This window comes from Letharia columbiana (assembly GCF_014066305.1).
Source record: "Letharia columbiana isolate WasteWater2 chromosome Unknown Sc0000014_s0, whole genome shotgun sequence".
Lineage (NCBI taxonomy): Eukaryota > Fungi > Ascomycota > Lecanoromycetes > Lecanorales > Parmeliaceae > Letharia > Letharia columbiana.
Window position 1 is genome coordinate 17420 of NW_023501053.1, and position 19808 is coordinate 37227.

General features: G+C 50.0%; 8 protein-coding genes across 8 annotated transcripts; 5 read left to right on the forward strand and 3 right to left on the reverse strand.

Annotated features, from left to right (window-relative positions):
• Positions 1–4455: 4455 nt before the first annotated feature.
• Positions 4456–6414, reverse strand: HO173_005226 (uncharacterized protein; the record flags this gene model as incomplete). The annotated part of the gene is made up of 5 exons (XM_037307144.1): positions 4456–4508; positions 5442–5525; positions 5570–5840; positions 5908–5935; positions 6026–6414. The coding sequence occupies 5 exons, from the start codon at positions 6412–6414 to the stop codon at positions 4456–4458; spliced, it is 825 nt and encodes a 274-aa protein (XP_037165784.1).
• Positions 6415–8002: 1588 nt separating this feature from the next.
• On the forward strand, positions 8003–8688 carry HO173_005227 (uncharacterized protein; the record flags this gene model as incomplete). Its single annotated transcript, XM_037307145.1, has 3 exons — positions 8003–8370; positions 8420–8621; positions 8674–8688. The coding sequence occupies 3 exons, from the start codon at positions 8003–8005 to the stop codon at positions 8686–8688; spliced, it is 585 nt and encodes a 194-aa protein (XP_037165785.1).
• Positions 8689–9658: 970 nt separating this feature from the next.
• HO173_005228 (uncharacterized protein) lies at positions 9659–11932 on the forward strand (the record flags this gene model as incomplete). The annotated part of the gene is made up of 5 exons (XM_037307146.1): positions 9659–9751; positions 9807–9854; positions 9905–10026; positions 10086–11324; positions 11755–11932. The coding sequence occupies 5 exons, from the start codon at positions 9659–9661 to the stop codon at positions 11930–11932; spliced, it is 1680 nt and encodes a 559-aa protein (XP_037165786.1).
• A 1265-nt stretch (positions 11933–13197) lies between these two features.
• HO173_005229 (uncharacterized protein) lies at positions 13198–13665 on the forward strand (the record flags this gene model as incomplete). The annotated part of the gene is made up of 1 exon (XM_037307147.1): positions 13198–13665. The coding sequence occupies one exon, from the start codon at positions 13198–13200 to the stop codon at positions 13663–13665; it is 468 nt and encodes a 155-aa protein (XP_037165787.1).
• A 31-nt stretch (positions 13666–13696) lies between these two features.
• Positions 13697–14119, forward strand: HO173_005230 (uncharacterized protein; the record flags this gene model as incomplete). The annotated part of the gene is made up of 1 exon (XM_037307148.1): positions 13697–14119. One exon carries the CDS (start codon positions 13697–13699, stop codon positions 14117–14119), a length of 423 nt encoding a protein of 140 aa, XP_037165788.1.
• Positions 14120–15356: 1237 nt separating this feature from the next.
• Positions 15357–15749, forward strand: HO173_005231 (uncharacterized protein; the record flags this gene model as incomplete). The annotated part of the gene is made up of 1 exon (XM_037307149.1): positions 15357–15749. One exon carries the CDS (start codon positions 15357–15359, stop codon positions 15747–15749), a length of 393 nt encoding a protein of 130 aa, XP_037165789.1.
• Positions 15750–16397: 648 nt separating this feature from the next.
• Positions 16398–16913, reverse strand: HO173_005232 (uncharacterized protein; the record flags this gene model as incomplete). Its single annotated transcript, XM_037307150.1, has 1 exon — positions 16398–16913. The coding sequence occupies one exon, from the start codon at positions 16911–16913 to the stop codon at positions 16398–16400; it is 516 nt and encodes a 171-aa protein (XP_037165790.1).
• Positions 16914–18597: 1684 nt separating this feature from the next.
• On the reverse strand, positions 18598–19274 carry HO173_005233 (uncharacterized protein; the record flags this gene model as incomplete). Its single annotated transcript, XM_037307151.1, has 3 exons — positions 18598–18881; positions 18948–19094; positions 19160–19274. 3 exons carry the CDS (start codon positions 19272–19274, stop codon positions 18598–18600), a joined length of 546 nt encoding a protein of 181 aa, XP_037165791.1.
• Positions 19275–19808: the final 534 nt, after the last annotated feature.

The window sequence follows — 19808 nt, forward strand, 5'->3', positions numbered from 1 at the left end:
CGTCGTGGTGCATGTAGTGCGAGTGTCATTCTGAGCTTACAGTAAAACGATTTCTTTTATCTCTACGTATCCCATAAGATCTTGCGGGGCTCTTTGTGATGGCGATTGAGACGTACCTCTTCGATCCTTGACTTGGCCGTTTCAGCTCAGGTTACAGCTCGTCCCTCGTGCAATCTCTACTAAAAGCAATTGTTACCTTTTTGTGTACATGAGTAACTGTAACGCTCGACCCATCTTTTTCCGAACCCCATTTCCCCAAAAATCATCTATTGTTCATCATCGCAGCATTTAGATTGCGTACGATTCCGTTCAGTCATGAACATTGGTAAAAGTGCACGATCTCAACTGTTTCCCAAATTTCCAGATCCGACATGACGAAAAGCCAGATCTCAAATCCTACCCTTCACAGCGAGGCGAAGTCCACGAACCGCACTGCGCCGAAAAAACTCTGCAGGATCTTTGCTGTCTGACACGACACCACCGCACATACTTCTGTAATGACTGTGACTAATATCTATTCACATCAGCCCTACTCATGCGTTCCTTCGTAACGACTCCGACATCGTCGCTCTATCTAGATCATACACTTGACGATCCGACAGATACTAGCTACGAAAGACTTGAAGTCGATCAACCCCAACGCGACCTGCACGCCGTGCCGGTTCAGTTAGGGTTAGAAAGCATACCGGCGGAGCTCTAGCGCGACGAATGCTACCCTCCTCAGCTAGCAGTGAGTCGTGAAGAGAAAGAATGGTTCTACAACACCAGCAAGGAGATATTTCGGAAATCCAGATACCCTGGTCTGGCAGTGGCAGAACCCGTTGGAATGAAGGAAAGCCGCTGGGTATCGATTACTGCTCTTTTATTCGTCATTGTGGTAGTGGTCGTGGCTATTGCCTTGCGGTTGGGTTTGCGTGACAGTAAGCCCCATGTTAGATACGCTTGCAAATTTACATATGTTTCCCACAATATTGATAAAGTATCCTTCGAGCTGGCAATGGCACATCCTCTGGAACAAACGCAAGCAGTCACACTTCAAGCCTTCAAAGATTTCTTAGTCTCATGAGCCTTCAACAGCACCGGCATCGCAAATCTAGGCCTAAACTCGCATCTCTACACCTTCGACCAAAACCAGCTCGGCCAAATCTGCTCGCTCAAACCACGAGCCAGCGCTTCGAAGCACGAGACGCGCCCACGATCGTGACGTCCAGGGCGAGGAACGGCACGCCGCTGGCAGCCATGCAGTACACTTTTGCTGGTATTTTGACCGTACGGATACCAGCGAAATGTGTGATGAAAAGTGTCTGTAGCTGGCACTGAGGCTGCCGCGAAACAGGCACATCTTTTCTACATCAGCTCATCGGATATTCTAGAGGAAATGGTCCACCGCGAACAAGGGGTGCCTAGGCATATTCGCGGTCCCATCCTCTACCATTGGCTCAACAGCACTTCACGCTAGCACTCCATCCGGCGAAGACAACACAGACACGAGCGCTAGGCTACGGCCGTAACATAGATCCAAAGACGACGACCTTGTGCAAGAGCTGGTCCTCCGCCTAGGCGACAAGAAAGCATCTGCGGGTTCTACGTACGTTCCAAGTAGCAACAGCGATGCGGGAATGACATCGAATTCAGCAGATGCGCAAGAAAAAAGCGTCGCTGTACCTTTTGCATGAGCAGAATCAAATGAGGCCGTAACCACATCAGATCGACTCGAACCTGAACCCGGGGAACAATAATACCACCGCGACATGTAGAGTATCCCGCTCGGGTCTCGAAACCAAGGCACGCCTTCTCGCCCACACGAAAGCACCACCTCCTCTCCTCGCCTCTCACGCATTGCGTTTCCATCACAGATCCCGATCCCCCTCTCCGTCCGCACCAACTCCTCCCTCTGCCATTCTGGGTCCTTCCTCCGCTACCAGGAACACACACTCCATTGCCATCGCCGCTACGCAACTGCCGGGACAGAGGGGAAGAACCTGGTCGGGTATATGGGCGCAGGGCACAGAAGCGCAGCGTGGGTCGGGGATCGCGGTGGCGCTTTGGGAAGATGATCCAGCTAACCGAATGGTTGTTTTCAGGCGAATGGGAGCGACATGACGCAGCCGGAGGGGGGGGGGGTGGTTTGGAGGGGCCTGCCGGGTGGGTAGATGCAGAGCTTATGTATGTTTTGCATATGTAGAATCTGTTAATTTTAACACGAGCGTGAATTCTAAGTCTTGACGTCAAGGTAGATGATGTTAGTCCAATGCTCTTCTGCAAGCCCATTGTCCGTTTGATGTCCAGTGTTCATGCAATTAATGATGACAGGGCGGGTTCCGCTAAGCTGTGGTATCTATGTAATTCGAAGTCAATGTTAGATGGTCCCTTCTCAATGCATCCATCCTTATCGTATCAGTGTCAAGGAACCAGAAACTCAGCGGGATCTTTCTGCAAGGCCAGGAAACCGCGGAGCTCCTTCATGGCCATTTAAAACGAGAGTACCTTGATCCCATTAGTGAAAGCGTAACACCATCGGACACGTCGAGATTTGATCCTCGTGAGAACTGCACATCGGGGGTTTTGACTCTATCGCAATGCAGATAAGTCCTCGCAAAATTGCTTTCGAGTATCAATCTTTGCGGGCCACTTTGCGACTTCACATCTGGTCTACAAGTTCGTGATCAAAATAATCTGTTCAAGAATTCTCATCTCGAAGTTCTTGGACTTGCCACGCTAATTTAAAGTGTCCGGTCACTTCCTGCACTCACTGGTGACATTATGGCTTGAAGCCACAATGAAGAAGCTCCGCAGCCTATTTCTCTTACGGAAACCGCACGCTCTATCTGTCCGTTCTTTGAGACCCACTCAGGAACCTAGCTCGAAGCGACATACGAGCGGGCACTTCTCAAAATTTGACAACTTCGGCCAGGAGGTTTTGATCAAGAACCCGGACTCGCGGGTTGTGGTTTTGAGGCACATGCGTGAGATGATTTTCGAGATTGGAGATGACCATTAGCTGAATTCTTGTTGGCAAGGTCTGAAGCCTTGGTTAAAGAGGTTGGACTGGTGAACCTCATGGTGATGATGATGAGGTCCGTACGAGAGCGTCCTAGCCGGTTCTCGTCTTGGAGGTCCTGGAAAGCAGAATAGGTCCGACATGGCTATTTGAGATGCAAAGGCATGGTAGTCGGTATTCGCTTGACGATATTGCACGCCCGTGCTCCATAGTGCTGAATGCTGTCGCGAAACGAGACGTCGCAAGCAATCATCGAAATCTTTCAACCAGAGGGTCAGTGATGCGAGAATTGATCCCATCATCGGAAACCTTTCTAGGTAATGATTCACACTCAGTGGGTAGTAAGGGTAAAGGGTTGAGTCAGTCCCATAGACTTCTATTAAAGCATGACGGTCCCCCGAGAAAATAAAAAGCACCGCAACATCATTGTACCAGCGCCACTAGGAATCGAACTTAATACGAACTAAATATCCCCAACAATACGATTATAACCAACAGGTATCCGCCCTCGAACTATAAACAACGGGGAATATTTCGCTTCACAAATTAATGCGTCGTATAGGATTCGAACCTGAGCCCCTCGCCAACATCGTTCGATAAAACTTTAAAATCTATAACTAATAACGCTGCCAGAAAATAAAAAGCATCGTAATACTATTACACTAGCGCTATTAAGAATCGAATCTAATACCGAATTAATTGACTTATAAGGTAGCAGTTTTATATGGTGTCGATGGTATTTGCCACCACTATAACCGTATTTTATATGCAAAACAGCGTTATATGCCAGTAGGACTTTATACATGTCGCCGCTAGTTAGTAAGCTGAGAAACAGGGATGAATAGCGTGTTACCTACCAAATTGATCCGCGTCAAGACGTGTTTCTCAGGTATCTTCTCCATCAATGGCTCAACTTCAGCTACTTCAGCTACTTCCACTACCTCAATCGCATCACCTCCATCCAATAAGGCTATCTCTACAGGTATCGAGCCTACCTACTGCATGGACTACGACGAAGAGGCTCTACGGGCGAGGATGACGAACAGTGGTGGTAGAAGCATGGCAACTGGAGTGGGTACTTGATTGGCTATGTAGATGACTAAGTAATCTATGTACCGTCTCAGAAATACCTACTTTATATGACCAAACCCCCAGTGGTTTCAAAATAGTCATTTGGAACCATACTTTATATGCGATACTACTTTATAATGAAATACTACCTTACAAGTCAATTAATTCGGTACAAACTAAATACTCCCAACCACACGACCACAACCAACATGCGTCGTATGGGATTCGAACCTAAGCCCTCGCCAACACCGTTCGACGGAACTTTAAAACCTGTGGCTAATGGCGCTGGTACAATGGTGTTGCGGTGCTTTTTATTTTCTCCCCGAAGATATCCTGGAGAAGACGGAGCATGGACGAAGATATCTATCAAAGGCGACTTCGAATCACAAAGATTGTGGTGCGTTGGCTTCAGTGTCGCAAACTTGCTCACACCTCGCTTTTCAAAACTTGGGTGAGCTCCACTTTTGGAAAAGCCACTGTCGTAGCAGCAATAGTGTCTTGCAACTGATACTTCAGACGCAATGCCGCAGACACGGAACCTTCTGCAACAATCGAGGGGATGCGTTCTCACATCGTCTTTCTCACAGTTGGCTGTCTAGCCACCATAGCCACGACGATTCCTCTCCCAAACTGTGCGTTGACATGGCAATTACATGTAATCCATTCCGTTGACACCTTCAGATACACCCAAGCCCTGCTTCGCGAAATGCAGGCTGCTGCTTCGCGAGAAAGCCGTCATCGCCCGGCCTGCTCCTCGTTCCGTAATTCCTGGTCCACCAGGCCTAATTCGAACGGGCACGACTGCGGCAGAAGCGGTGACACCAGCGGTCGATAGCCTGGGCATTGTGAGAAGAATGTTGTGCACAGATGAGGGAGAAGAAGAATGCGGGACCGTTGGCGCTGATGTGAGCGTCTAGACGGATGTATGGAACTTCCCGCTGACTGATTGAAGTATCCTAGGATGACAGGCAGGGCTGTGACGGAGCATGAAGATTGCTCAGAAAACCCGACATCCAGCTGCTTTGCGAGGTTGCGACTTGAAGAGCGAACCGGGCTCTATTCCCCATTTGAAGAAAGAGACGAGGAAGAGGCATAACAGGGAGCCCGTTGCGATTTGTTTGGCTCTAGCGGTGGGGCACACCGGCGATGGAGCACCCAGAGTGACGAAGATGCTACGGGTTGAATACAAACGACTTGTATTGGTCATACTCTGTCTTGTTTACATCATGCTGCTTTTTCCCTTCTCAATGCATTTTGCACCCATTGTATCGTGACCAGCACCCATATGCCTACCCAAAGTGGAGGAATACCCCACCCTGTCACATGGCTAGCATGCTTCTCTAACTTAATACCGCTGCCATGGCCATACCTATACCATATACAACAATCTGCGGCACCCTGTTATCCACGACCGCCGCCGTCACCCCCGCCCCCACACAAAGTGCCAGTATTGCTAAAATATATTCAGTTGACGCAGCATATTCCTGAACATCGGACTAGCCTCGTATCTCTCATTGATCGCTCTCCGGTAGGCCCTTCCCACGTCCGTGTCTACTGCCATGACGTCTTCGATGATCATGTAGGTTCCTGGACGCGCTGGAGCGTTTTTCTCCTGTGAGCATTTTTCAAAAGGATCGGGTATGTGGAAGGCTTGGAAGATGGAGAAGAGGAGGAGCGCGCCGCCCATGAAGAGGATGAAGGAGGGAGGAGGCATGGCGCAGAGGCGGATGAAAGGTTGTTGAGGCGTGGCGCCAACGATGAGCTCGACCTAATTGAACGAGCTTGTCAGCCATGGTGCCGAAGAAGGATCGAGTGTGGGCGGAAATGCAGCTTACCAACCTGATCCCATACCCAGTCGTGTAACTGATGTGGAAGAAGTCAAAGCCATTCCTCTTTCCCCCAAACGGCCTCAGCTCCTCCTTCTTTCACAATGACCAGCTCCGAGAACCTCACTCTAGCCCACTTATCATCCCAACTAATGCCGTGGTTATTGCGAATATGTATGCCGGCAAAAGACTAGTGTCGTACCACAGAGGGTAGAAGAGTACGAGAGGTATGATTGCCGCATCGAGGGCGAGTGTCCATATTACGGCAATGCTTTGTTTGTGGTCGCGGAGGGAGTATGGAAGTTGGGACAGGAGCCGCGGAGGAGGAGAGGATGTTACGGAGGCATGAGTATCAGTTGTAGAGGCATTGCCGTTCGGGGGCGAGGCTAGCCCGTTTGTCGGTGGTTCCGGAGAAGTGTTGGAGTTCAGAATGGAGCCCAACTCAGTAGCTGGAAGTGCTGGGAAGGCCGCTGAGGGCTCTGATGGTGATCGAGGCGTCCTCAAGGTGTCTCGCATGCTGGGTAAAGAGTGTGAGAGAGCTGGTTAAACAAAGCAGCAGTGGGAGGACATGATGCTGATTGATGCAAAGCTAAGATGAAGAAGAGTGAAACCATTGCAATCATTGAAATCATGACTTGGGGGTGAGAGTGAGCTTGGTCCTATCAAACTGTGGCCAGGACGACAGCAAATGGTAATCGTCGTAAGTCTACCGAAGTTACTGGGAAGTACTTTATTCCGTCGTCCATGCCAATTTTCGATTCTCCATGATGACGTACGAGTAATGGCTTCAGCCCTACGGACTTCCTGCCGCGGCAGCGACATGGGCGGTTGGAGGATGGCCATTCCCGCCACCCTCTACATTATTTTGTAGTTTCCTATTCTGGCGGACCCTCGGTGGCCGGTGCAGACTATTCCTTGCACCACGAGGCAAGTTACAGGCTACAACATAGCGCAAACCCCAATGCCTCTGTGCCTCCACCACCTCCATAATCCATTACCCGTGGGACAGTCAGGAGCTTAAACACTGTGCCCAGATAATCATGCCTGTCGGAGCTCAATGTAGTATGTACTGCCTCAGATGCACGCAGTTACCATGTCCTCCTCCAATGCCATGTCCCTCACAGCACTGGGGTCCAGCCTACGCCGGTTACCCTTCTGGGGCCTCACCCATTTCCTACTGTTTGAAACACGTGTTTATCGCCCGTTGCTTTCAATGTCGCCTCCTGGCCGCCTCATCTCGATCAGGTTTCCATGGATGCGGTATTGAAAAGTGCCATTGAATAGGAACCTGTGATTAGTTCAGTTACCGAAAAAGACTCGAAGGGTACTTGTAGACTCACGGCTTAAAGAATTGTTTTCTCCAATCTTCATTTTGGATTTGCCACTAGGAACCATTTGCCGGATACCTTGCGCATGGTCTCTGTTGCGTAGATGTGTGTGAATAGCATTGAGACAGTGACAGCTTGCCAGGATTTGAGTTTTCGGATGCTCGTCGAGTATCCCTGCTGTCCTGAGTAGATCGCAGGATCTGATCCAAGGTCGCTTACTTGTCTGGATTGTTTGATCCGGTGGAAATGTGATAAACAGTGGTTGTCACGGGCGAAAGGATGGGAAGATCCCAATTGAGCAACTAACAGCCTGCGTAAGGCCAGTATCACTACATACATGTGCGGTGGAAATGTATTCTTCTTGGAGCAGGATGTCTTGCTGCGCGACTAAGAGCACAAGGACGTGGAAGACATGGTCTATGATGAGCTGGATTGGAAGAATGATGCGACGAAAATTCTGTTAATCCAGATAGATTGTCAGACAAAAAGCGTTTGGTAAGCCAATGATGAAACTCGCAGAATCGTGCTTGCGCCTTACGAGGTTTCCGAGGTTGCTGTACGAGGAAAAAAAGGGAAGTCGCAGTGAACTTCACTGCGGAACCTCGTTGCGGAACCTCGTTTTCCGACTCCTTTGAAGCATCAACATTCAAATCTTACCGTCATCACTTCTCGCAGGGGCTTCCGCTATCGTTACTTTTTGTATCTTACTAGCTAGGCCGCTCATATACTAGACACGTCAAGCTCCGCTGTCCAGAGCTCCGGTTCGCCCTAGCAAAATGAACTTCAACTGCACAAGTGATAGCTTCTGGCTATTTGCCGGCTGCGAAGAACTCAAACACATACCTTTATACCTTGCTTTCGCTGCCGTGGTCGCCTTCCACATGACCGCCGGGATGTTCGAAAGCGTGAGACCTGAGCATCAAGCAGACTACGCCCGAGGGAGTCATGCCATGTTCCACCTCGAGAAGCAGGGCCTGCTGGCAACACGCCGAACTCAGATAACTTGGATGCTAGCTGCTTCTGTCGTCAGCTTCTTTCAAGGCTGGCTTAACAGCGTTTTCTTGAATCAGTGTTTGGTGTGGACGTCTGAGACATCTTTATGGAAAGCCCCGGACGATACCGAGGATCGAGCACTCTTAAAAACGTATAATCTATCCAATGATCGTGATGCGCTAAGTTGACCTATATCCCAGATTGTCGATATACTTGACATTATTACTGGGATTCATGCTATTCATCCTATTCATCCTCGTTTTCTCGGTGCACTGGATCATAGTCTTTGCTGGTTTATTAACGTGGCGGCCGAAAGACCTTCGCGATGAAGAGGCTGGGATTGAGATGACCACACATATTGTCGACGACAGCAGCCTGGAAGTCCAAGATCGAAACGGAGATGTAGCTACTCTTTCACAGGTAGTGAAGGAAATCACAATGCTAACGTCATTAGGACAACCTCATCTAATTGCAGTACCGAGTCGTCGGTCGAAGGACCATCCAGTGCTGTCTACGAGTGGGTCTCCGCCGAAGTAGGAGGAATGCATCGCAGACTATTGATTTGGAGCTTCATGAGGCAGGGTGCTATATATTCTGGTAAGATCCGAATCTCTGCCTGGTAGATACTCTGGTGTCTGATTTCAAGATTCTGCTGTTTGTTCGCGCCCGGACCATCTTTCGGCATCCGAGGACCGATGGCAGGCGCATGAGGCTGAGCGGCTCTGGGGGCGGCACGCTCGGGCACGTCGCATATAGAAAACCGAAAACCTGGGGTTGCGGGGAAGCATGATATAGATAATCACCTCATCGGATATCGATTCTTCGAATCAGAATGCCTCGGTTCCCGATGGAGCAAAACTCTGGTAATCAATTTCCAAGTGATGAGTCAAGGATACTCAAAGAGTTACCCAAATGAGATTGACCTAGTTCGTCTGGGCGCATGCGTCTGGCCTAGGAATCTGAAAGAAATACTTGGGTCAAATGTCACTGGACCAGAGGTTGTACTGTCTCCCGCAAAGCGCTTTCAAATTTTCTCCTTGATCGCCCTGACTCTTTGGACTGCCGGATACATCCGATCCATGCACAGACGTCTGAAACACATGATAGTTGTCCACTCATTTTCGATTGCTCTTGTTCCCTGGGCTCGAACCGATCAAAGCCGTCATCTCGCATCGATGCGTTGATGCGTCATCTTACGAGGACGCGAACGTTGAACCAAATTGACCGTAGAAGTGTTGGTGCGAAGACCTTTCTTTGCCTTTTGTTTCCGATACGTTCATGTCCCACTTTCTTTCTCCAGTATACCAGAATGCCAAAAACTATTTCGCCACCTTGTTCAGCCATTACAAAAAGCGTCTCTGCAAAAAGCTTATGCTCCCTGCACCACCAACTTACTGCGCTCTCATTCTGTATCTTTCTCCAGACAACCATACCAGAAGATGAGGATATGGAACCGATACCGAGATGTGATTATGGCCAATTGGCATATAGGCTTCACAGCATTTGGCGGTCCTGCTGTACAGTTCCAGACTGTAAGACGATCCTCTCAAAAAAAGGGATATTGTGAACGGGCTAACGGCGATGCAGTTCCACGAGAAATTTGTAACGAACCTAGGTTGGATCGATGAACCAATGGTGCGAGCATTTACTGCGAACACGGGTCTTGTACGCTAATAAGCCTTAAGTACCAACAAATATTTGCCATCAGTCAAGCGTTGCCCGGTTCGGCAAGCACCAAAATGCTCTTCTGTATCAACACCATTCATAGCGGGTTTCTTGCCGGATTCTTTGCATTCGCAATCTTTTGGTGGGTACTCTTGAACAACAACATGTCATGGAGGTATACATGGCTGACAGTAGCGTTAGTCTTCCCGGCGCATTGGGCATGTATAGCTTGGGATTGGGCATATCAAAAGTTGGCAGCACCCTTCCGGAACCCGTATATGCGTTGTTATCTGGTCTCAATGCAGCGACCGTAGGCATCATTGCTCTAGCTGCTGTGCGACTATCCGAACGAGCCATCACCGACAAGCTCACAAGGTTTCTGGTATATCTCGGAGGAATAATGGGAATGCTCTACACGGCGCTCTGGTACTATCCAATCATCATGGTTGGCGCTGGAGTTACAACCCTCGTATGGGATCTAGGATACCCGCAAAAGGTTGGAAAGGTATTCCGGAGGCAAAAGCCAAGAGAAGACGAGAAGAAGCGGATAACGTCTGAGGACTTGGAGCAGGGGTCCTGGTTCAACAGTTCTCGGTCTTCGGCAGAGTATGATAAACCATTGCCACCACCACCTCCCGCGTACTCAACTCGAGGAAGTGTCAACTCAGAGTTCGCCTTCCGACACCCAAGACCAGTTCCTCAACCCCCTACTCGCTATCCCCCAGCAAACCCTCAGCACGACGACCGCACCAAGAAACCCCCAGTCTCGTCAACAAGCGACATCTCCTCCATGTCCTGGCCCCTAGGCACAAGCATTATCGTCTTCTTCCTCATCACCTTCATCCTAACCATCACCCTCCACGCCATCTTCCGCCACACAACGCAAGCCTTCTCCCTCTTCTCCTCCCTCTACCTCGCCGGCACCATCATCTTCGGCGGCGGCCCCGTCGTCATACCCCTCCTCCGCGAATACATCGTCTCCCCCGGCTGGGTGTCCCCTCGAGACTTCCTCCTCGGCCTCGCCGTCATCCAAGCCTTCCCAGGTCCAAACTTCAACTTCGCCGTCTACCTCGGCTCCCTCGCCGTCGCCGGCACGCCCGTCCCATCCTACCTCGGCGCCTTGATCGCCTTCGTCGCAATGTACGCGCCGGGCCTGTTCATCGTGGTAGGCTTCATGGGCCTGTGGCGCATACTGAGAGATAAAGCATGGTTCCTCGCCATTCTCCGAGGCGTCAACGCAGCGGCCGTGGGGCTCGTGTTCACGGCCGTGTACAAACTCTGGCAGATCGGGTATCTGACGGCGGAGGTTCAGGGCGGGAGCCCGCTGGGGACGGATCCATGGCTGGTGGCGATTACGGGCACGGCGTTTGTGGGCGGGGCGTGGTTCAGGATGAGTCCGCCCGTGGCGATCCTGTTGGGGGGGGCGATGGGAATGGGGAGGTATGGGATTTTTAGTCGGTGAGGTGGAAATGTTAAATGAAAAGCATTATGGATCGGGTGGGATGGGAAAAGCATGGGCATGGATGCAGGCGTGTTGGCGTTTTGAAAAGTTTTGAACTCGCCTCAGTGGGAGCGGGTCTCACAGCTGTGTATAGTCGTCAGAGTAAGTAGACACATGTCAACACAGGAAAAACGTGTCCGCAGCAAACCCCACATATCCCTGTGTTGCGTAAGCAAGGGACCTTCATTTCATTCATTTTCATCTCCGTCAGAGTCTCAGTATGCTTTCACTATGAGCCCGGCCCGGCTTGCAGGGCATACATACGCAACGCCAACTTTCAACGAACAAAATTTAGAAAAGTTTCTTCAGATACAGGGGACCGAGGGACGAGAATCGTGGTCCCACGATTCGCATCGCTCATATCTGTAGCCTCAGCGTCAAGAACAATCACAACATACAGACAGGTAGGATCGATCAATCGATCGAGCTAGTGGTAATCGTGCCCACGCACTTGAACCAGCTCGATCCTCGCCATGTCGTATTTTCCCCACCGGGTTTGTCGAGGTTTGATGAGGGCAGGGTAGCGCTGAAAGTGGGAATAGTTTAGGTACGAAGTGGTGGAAGAATGGATGAATGATTCACATATGCCAAGTCAAGGAAGGAGGCGAACGGCACCAAGAATGGACGTGGACTTCGAGGCATGTGCGATTCGAAATACATCATCGGATACGTACGTAGACTCCGAGGCAGACGGTAAGTCTCGTCTCGTCTTCTTTTCTTTCTCGTCTCGTCGGCACCGCCTGGCACCTTTCGTAAGTAGCTTAACCTTTGCGTTGATGCCGGCGGTCGAATGTTACGTACGTATGCCAAGCAAGAGGCGAGTGGCAAATCCTTTACGGTATCGACTTCCGACGTCCTGAAATACGCTGCAATGGGTTTGAAAGGGATACACCGTCCGTTCGAGGATTATTAGGTAGATTCTGGGGTACACTGGCACGTTTTGGTATTTGGACACATAGATAGGCTCCAAGGACGTGGTTCACGAATCTCATCGGGATCAGCATCACTTGTGTCTCCAGCACTGATGCTGGCGATGCTCGCCGGGAATGTCATCTTCGAGGACGTTCGTTGGGAGCTGGGTCAACGACACGCCTTTTGCAAAGCGGGTACTTCTATCAGTCACGTACAACATTATTTGGGAGTTCAAGCAACTATATTTAAACGATATCTTCGGAGCCTTCTTCTTGGCAAGCGAGTTGATGGAATGACGACTACGATTAAGATATCTGATACCAATGGTGACTGATTTATAATCTGGAAAAGGTTAAAAAGAACGGGACAAGGCGTGAAAGGCCTTGTGAACTCTGAGTGATCTACAACACACACTAGAAGAAGAGCTAAGACCATGTAAGGCTTAGCGGGAAAATTCGTTAGGGGAAACAATATAAAACACCCAGATGGGGACCTCTTCTCTCTTCCTAACATACTTCACTCGCCAGTCAAATGTCACTTGGTTCTTTATATATCATAAATACTTCACGTGTGGGCTTGATAGTGTGCTCTTTGGTGCAGGAATCTAGGGGCCGCTGGCTACCGAGCGATTGTTTTCGCTCTTTGCGTTGAGAACCCAGCAGCAACGACAGCGCCGAATGGTACTAACGGTGTTGATCGCGAGATAGCTGTCGAGACTATGGAATCTCTGCCCTTGCACAATTAAGCATCATATCTTCCTTGCGTCCAGAGCCAGCCACACAACTTTGTGACTCATCACGAAGTCTCTTGCGATGCTTGACTTGATCTCGCCGTCTCATGCTCTTTCTCCTTGAATTACTGTCTCCGGAAACTCTTTGCTGTCGGCTTCAACTCCTCAACATGGGATTGGCCACTTCGTTCCTTGTCGATCGCTTGCAGTCCATTCGAAGCTCGACAAGGTACTACCCCACCACTGACAGCAACGCTGGCTACGTCCAAGATCGCCATGGCTGTGTTGCAACAAAAGGAGATGAAGGATACTACTACAAGTGGTATCAAGGGATCCACATGCTGTGTGGGGAGGAGGGTCTCGACAAATACAAACGCCGCCCTAGCCACGAAGACACCCTTGATAATACTTGGTACTTCGTCCTGGGTTTCAAATGCGTGCATCAAGATAACGAACGTGGGGAAGACGAATCCGAAGATGTGGAAGATATAATAGGCTCCAGTGTGCTTGCAGCAACAGGTAATGCACTACCCACCACAAGCATCACCAATAGCACCATCAATACACCCAGAAAGAAGTCAAAACTAATCCTCCATCCGCCTATAAAGCCTAAACAGCTATCGAAGTCACTAGTCTGAAGCTCGGATGAAGAAAGCGGAGGTGAAGGCCATGCAGGTCCGGTTGGTGAACATACTCCTTCGAAGACACCCAGTAAAAGCACCAAGAAGGAAGCCTGGCAATCAGTCAGGTGGCATACCCATTGAGCATAAAAATGGAGAAGACGAAGAGGAAGCTCGTGCGGGTCCTGGGGAGATTGGGCCGATTAGCTTACGAATCCTCCTTTTTGCTCTCGCAATACATGCCTCTCAGTATCAGCAAAGTGAGGGATACGGCCCACAGGTCTCAACAGCAATTCAGTGCATCCCGCTTAAGCAACACAAGGAACATGACTCACACATCTTAACCGAAAGCTCCTGGTACCGAGGCAAACAGCGAGTTTGTCCGCAGCTTCAAGCACTTTGCGACGTCGAGGCTAGAATACGAGATTCACGGCCCAGAGATTCTTTGCGGATTATATCATCGAATCAATGAGGAAAAGTAGATACTGGGCTTCTGCGGATCCCGACCAACACAATGACCACGTTGATGCAGCCCGCCGGCTGAACGCGGATGTCGGAAGCACATGACGAAAGTATCAGATGGGAGAGCAACAGGGAAATGCAAGAAAAGTCTTTAACGTCCTTGTTGATCATACCCTTGACCCTTCACCAATTCCACTCATGAATCATATCGAAATGGCGCGGTCTCCTCGAAGCTGATGCTGCCAAAGGCCGACCGCATTTCACAGCCCGTGAACGGCAAGCAATCGAAGCTGGCTCGAAGAAGAGTTCGAGAATTTTTCAAGGGTTTCTAAGACCTTTGAAGTATATTACCATGGACGGATACTTGCTTTGTTGGCTTTGGAAGCGCTTCTTCCGGAAATCTGGCGACGACTCTGATTCCTCAGAGATGCAGAAACCAGACTCAGACGTACTTGAGGCTGCGAATTTTAAGCTGCAGGATCGAGTCGACGAAACTGAGAAGCATTGTTCGATCAGTGGTCTTTCTACGTCAAAGTAAGTAGTGTAACTAATGCTAGCAGACAGGAGATGGATTAGCAGAATCTCCTTGACGATCCCTAGCCATCAAGCTCGTAGCTTGAATGAGGAGCACTTCCATTTGTAGGATTTTGAAAAAGGAAAGTCCTGAACGGTGGACACCCTAGGACCATGAAGATTGATGTGCAGTCGTCCATGTCCATGTGTATTTGTTTTTTATAGTACCATTTTAGAATAGTCCGGCGTGATCAAGGCACGACCACGGTCACGGAACCACTGGAGAAACTACCGGAAATTGTCCTTCTGGGTGTTGTTAGTCGTCAATTGGTGTCAATTAGTCGTCGATTAGTCGTCAGAGACATGATGAGGACCTACAAATTCTCTGTAACACTTCTGTCACATCAACCAACATTAGAAACAACAAGAACGACTCAGACGATGAGCCCCAGCAACTCAAGACCTCTCAACCTCTCTCAGCATCCAGGATCATTCACCAGCAGCATGGACTCAGGTAACTAGCCCTGACTCGCCTCCTGCAACATCACGAAGCACCTGCAGCTGACATTTCCGTAGGGGATCTTGCCTCTACAGGCGACTCCACAAGCCCGCCAGATACATTCTCTGCCTACATAAATTCGGACCTCCTGACCTCCCCTAGACCTTCCGACGCGGATATCACTAATCCCACAACTTCATCACGAAAGGTTTACGTCCTGACCTATGATGCAGCGATGTGGGTTGACAAGGTCACACTCCTGGACGGCACACCCATTTTTTTCGCTGTCAACCATGATGTCTCGCCCACCGCTGTTCAGCCTTGTGGAGTGCTCGGTACATACCTGTCAGAGGCAAAAGCGAGGAGGATTGGCAAAGCATGGATATATGACCAGCTTATGGACCTCGGAGTTCATATCGATTTGCCCCTTCCAACCCAAGACGGATACGTACGCACGGAAGCGGCTTGGAGGAGGTCGGAATGGAGGCGGACCGCTGATGGCAGTTGGGGTTACTCGATCAGTGACTATTCTCCGAGCTGGCTCGCTCTGGTTGTGTATATAACCGAGCATGTTATCGACGATTCAGATGATGAGGAGGAGTATCAAGACAGTGACGATGGAGCTTAAGAGCAAGAGAATGGACTGGCAGGGCCTGTTGGAAGCCGCAAGAGTGGTTGCGAAGAGTGAGAAGAAGCACAGGGGAGAGCCGGAAATAGATGTATAAGACTTCAATGGTGGAGGTTTCGATATCTTAAAGACTCACCAATCAGGCTCCGAGGTTCAATGAGCTGCAGAGGCTGAATTTCCAGTGTGGAAAGCACTTCCAGTGAGTGATTTTGCCGGATGTTATAGTAAGCACTGTCACTAATGCCGGCAGCTATGCTCTGGGTTGACAGCATTCCTATCATGCTTGTATGACCAGTTCTTTTTATATAGTAGAGAAGAATTTCCTGAACCGCAGAAGCCACGTAAGCATGAAAATTGCTCAGTCGATCGTCCAAATCCTCACCACACAGAGGCCCCAATCGCAAAGACAGCCGCCAGGTTTCCTTTTTGCTCCCGTCGAGCATGAGATGATCAAAAACTAGCTTTCTAGTGTCGAAACTAAAGGGGATAGTGGCTATAGCGGCACTTCAAGCACAGATAGTTTTGTACTTCCTGACAATGAAAATAGGCCTTCCAAAAATCAAAGACCAGCATCTACTACCTTACCCACAAGCCTACCACACCGACGGCCCCATCCAGCACTAATCCCCACTAGCCATTTCCCTCTTCCTACGAAACACTGCCATTCCCCACCGCCACTCCTGATACCTCCAACACAATACTCACAAACCAATCCTTCCTCGGCCCGACCCTCGTCTTCGCCAAAAGATACCTACTCTCTACCTCACCAACAAAGCATTTCCCCAGCGCCCAAACCGCCGGCCCCAACAGCGTCTGTATCGAAAACACATCCCTCCCACCCCCACCGTCGACCAGTATGTAGCAGCCACCAAGATCCGTCTCCGGCCCCCACTGCTTGAAATCGCCCGGGTCCCAAACGACGGGACGGTGGATGCGGGGCGTGGCGTAGAGGCGGAAGAGTGAGGGGATGCAGGTTGAGAAGTCGCTCAGGGGTCGGGACTCGGGGTCGCGGCGGCAGTTGACCTGGTTCATGCGGGCGGTGAGGTTGGCGGAGCTGAGAGTGGAATTCGAGGGCAGAAGAGGTAGAAGACTTGGAGGGAGGGATGAGGGGGAGGCGAAAAGGGGGGCGAGGAGAAAGATGACGGCGATCAAGGAAGGGAGCATACTCGGCACTAAGGAAAGATGCTCGTGATGCCCAATGATAATGCACTGGAGGGTTGATGGGAAATCCTATTGGGAATACTCTTATGCGCGAATATCTCATCTCGCTTCCTCGCTTGTTATACACGCGCACCCTTTGGATCTGAGGGTGTTAAAAAGACACCTTCCGACTTGGCAAGCACGAATGCGTCTTGCACAGTAGGGACGAGCCGAGATACTTGATATATGGTACTAGTAGAGCTTCCCACAAAATCGAACCCACTGGCGCAAGACGAGCTGAGGGACCGTGGGCTGCGCCAACGTTCCGACAGTCGAGAGTGTCTAAAAATAATAGCACTCAAGCCTTTGTCAATCTATCGATGGTTACTAGGCCAGATAACTGTCACTATCAATGGTGACGTGGGGAGTCCGGTCAGATCAAAGGATTTCTCGGAAGAGAAAGGTGTTGAAAATCCTTTCCAAAAAAGACTTAGGACCTTCCAAGTATCATCACACGAAGATACATATCACCATCTGGTGCATAGGGTAGTGTGCAATTTGATGAAGACTGAGACTAAGGCTAGCGCAAAAGATCGAATTCCATGCAATCAGCATGCGTATAGTACTTGGCAACAATGCCCTGACGAACCCGAGCAGCTCTAGAAAAGTACCGGTCGTCTAGCAGACTTTTATCCAGCTGCATCTTAAAAGGCGGCACATTAGTCGGCTTTCCGGTTCGCCGGATAATAAACTGTGCTGTTCAAATACCTCTAGGAATAGTGCCCATCGTCCAACTGTTCCGAAACTCTCGCATCAAGAGGTGCCGAGGCACTGAAATGCCTGATGCCCCTAGTACCGCCTCGTCCCCGGGCTCTTTGAAGACGAGGTCGAGGAAAACGCCGAGTACCAAGAGCTGTCAAAGTTCTCCATTAACGACATTCAGTGTGGTGCGAAGTAAGACTTACCTAACCGATTCATATGGTATCTTTTCAGGGGCATAGAAGGTGATTCTGTCATTCTTGGCCTGTACCGCGTGCTACACATAAATTTGAATCTCACAACCAGCATTGATATATCTTACAGGAATGTTGAAATCCTCTGCTTCAGGGTATCTTTTTTCGAGCCAGCTATGGAGGTCATCCTTTGTGACGGTCACATCTCCTTGAGTAAAAGCAAGGATGTTCTTCACCAACCAGACGCGCTGTGTCTGGCTCCTAGCGTTCCCGTGAGCTCTTACGGCAGATTGGGCCTCTATACACGTAGCTGCGTTTCCATTTTTGGTGAGCTATGTGATGATCCCCAGAGCGAATCCTAGTGACGAACCCGGCTGCGTTCGGGTTGCTCGACTATCTTTGCAAGCGAGCTGGACTGGCTGTGGAGATGCCTTCCCAAAACGTCACTGTCTGGATTCGATTCTCCTGGACTCCCGAAAGATGGGACTGACTTAGCGGCTTCTGGTGTTGCAACGGTGCCACGAGTAAACGGTTCTTCCTCTTTTTTCGCAGGTCCGGGAGGGCTTGCTTGCAGTTGGGTGATGGACCGCTCAGTAGGAGTGACCCGAATTTAAAAACTACTAGCAATTGAGGATATTTCTAGTGCCCGCATAGCGAACGCATGGGTTGAAGCAAGCATCGTGCCCGAAAGCACCAAACTGACTAAATTGGACGTAACAGCCGGAGCCGTAGTAGAGCTGTTGGAGTTTTTGACTTCACGCTGAGTATCTGTTGTCGCCAGCTTCATTTTTATTGAATTCAGTGTTTGGTTCGATGGCTTCGAGGATGTTTTGTTGTTCCTCCAACTTGATTGATGTCCCGGCCCGTTCACGGTGCAACAGATCGAGTTTTTCTTGCAACACGGTTAGACCCTCTTTAGGCACACTCAAGTCTGCGGAGGCCTCATCCTGTCTTCGGTAAACGTTCTTTAGCAGAGTGGTATGAGCTTCGTACGAGATCTTCAGGCTTTGGATACCCTTCTCCCAGTCTATCTCTGCTGCTATGATTGAGTCTCAGTTTGAATGTCAGTGCGCTCTTTCAGCGATGGGATCCCCAGACTAGGCACATTGATCTTGGCTGCCTGTGGGAAAGTAATTGACTGACAGCAGTTGGGTCGTCAACGGCATATAAATCGTCATGACGTGGCTTGCCGGTGTAGTCCTCAGCTCTTTGATATCCCCCTCAAACGCAAGGTTGAATTGTATCCTCCGACCTGCGCCTTTGAATTAGTTGTCCTTTGCGTTTCGTGTACCCAAGCGCTTTTCAAAACTTCTCTACCTGGGCCAAGAAGCTCTCGAGGGGCCTTTTGCACGCAGAAAGCAGCGGCCCCGAGCAAAGGGGCATACATAAGACCGCTATTGAAGTTGAGCAGAAATTGAGAAAATGGGATCATAGGCCAGGAAATGTGAATTCAGCAAACGAGAAACGAGCCAGCAGAGCGCGCTTCCTTCTCCTAGTTTGCATAGAACCCGGCCCATGTTTCGAATCGAACCTCTTTCGTCCAGAGCTCCGCCCGCTGCTCCTCTGTACTTACTTTGTAATTTGGCGCTGTCTCTCCTGGTATTGTGACGTATCGTGATCTCTCTATGGTGGCCATGGCAGTGAGAGAAAAGGCACATGCGAATTCGCGTCTGACAAGAGCAAGAACTTGAAGCTCGAGCTAGACAGCAGTACAGAAATAGGCGAGACGTGCGAGGTAAAGTTCGGCGAGAGTGCAATTCTTGGCATGGGACAACGTGCAGTCTGGGAGGTTGCGACATCCAACTTCGACGACCGTGACGAGCGACCCAGTGGAGATCCGGGGGCTCCGGATCCATCGTCGACTTGAGCGCTAGCTCACAACAGTGCGTTTTTCCAAGGTAAAGAGTAATATCTACTCCTAACGCCGTCATGGTTTTCCACAGCTTGCTCTCACGGAGAGAAGCTG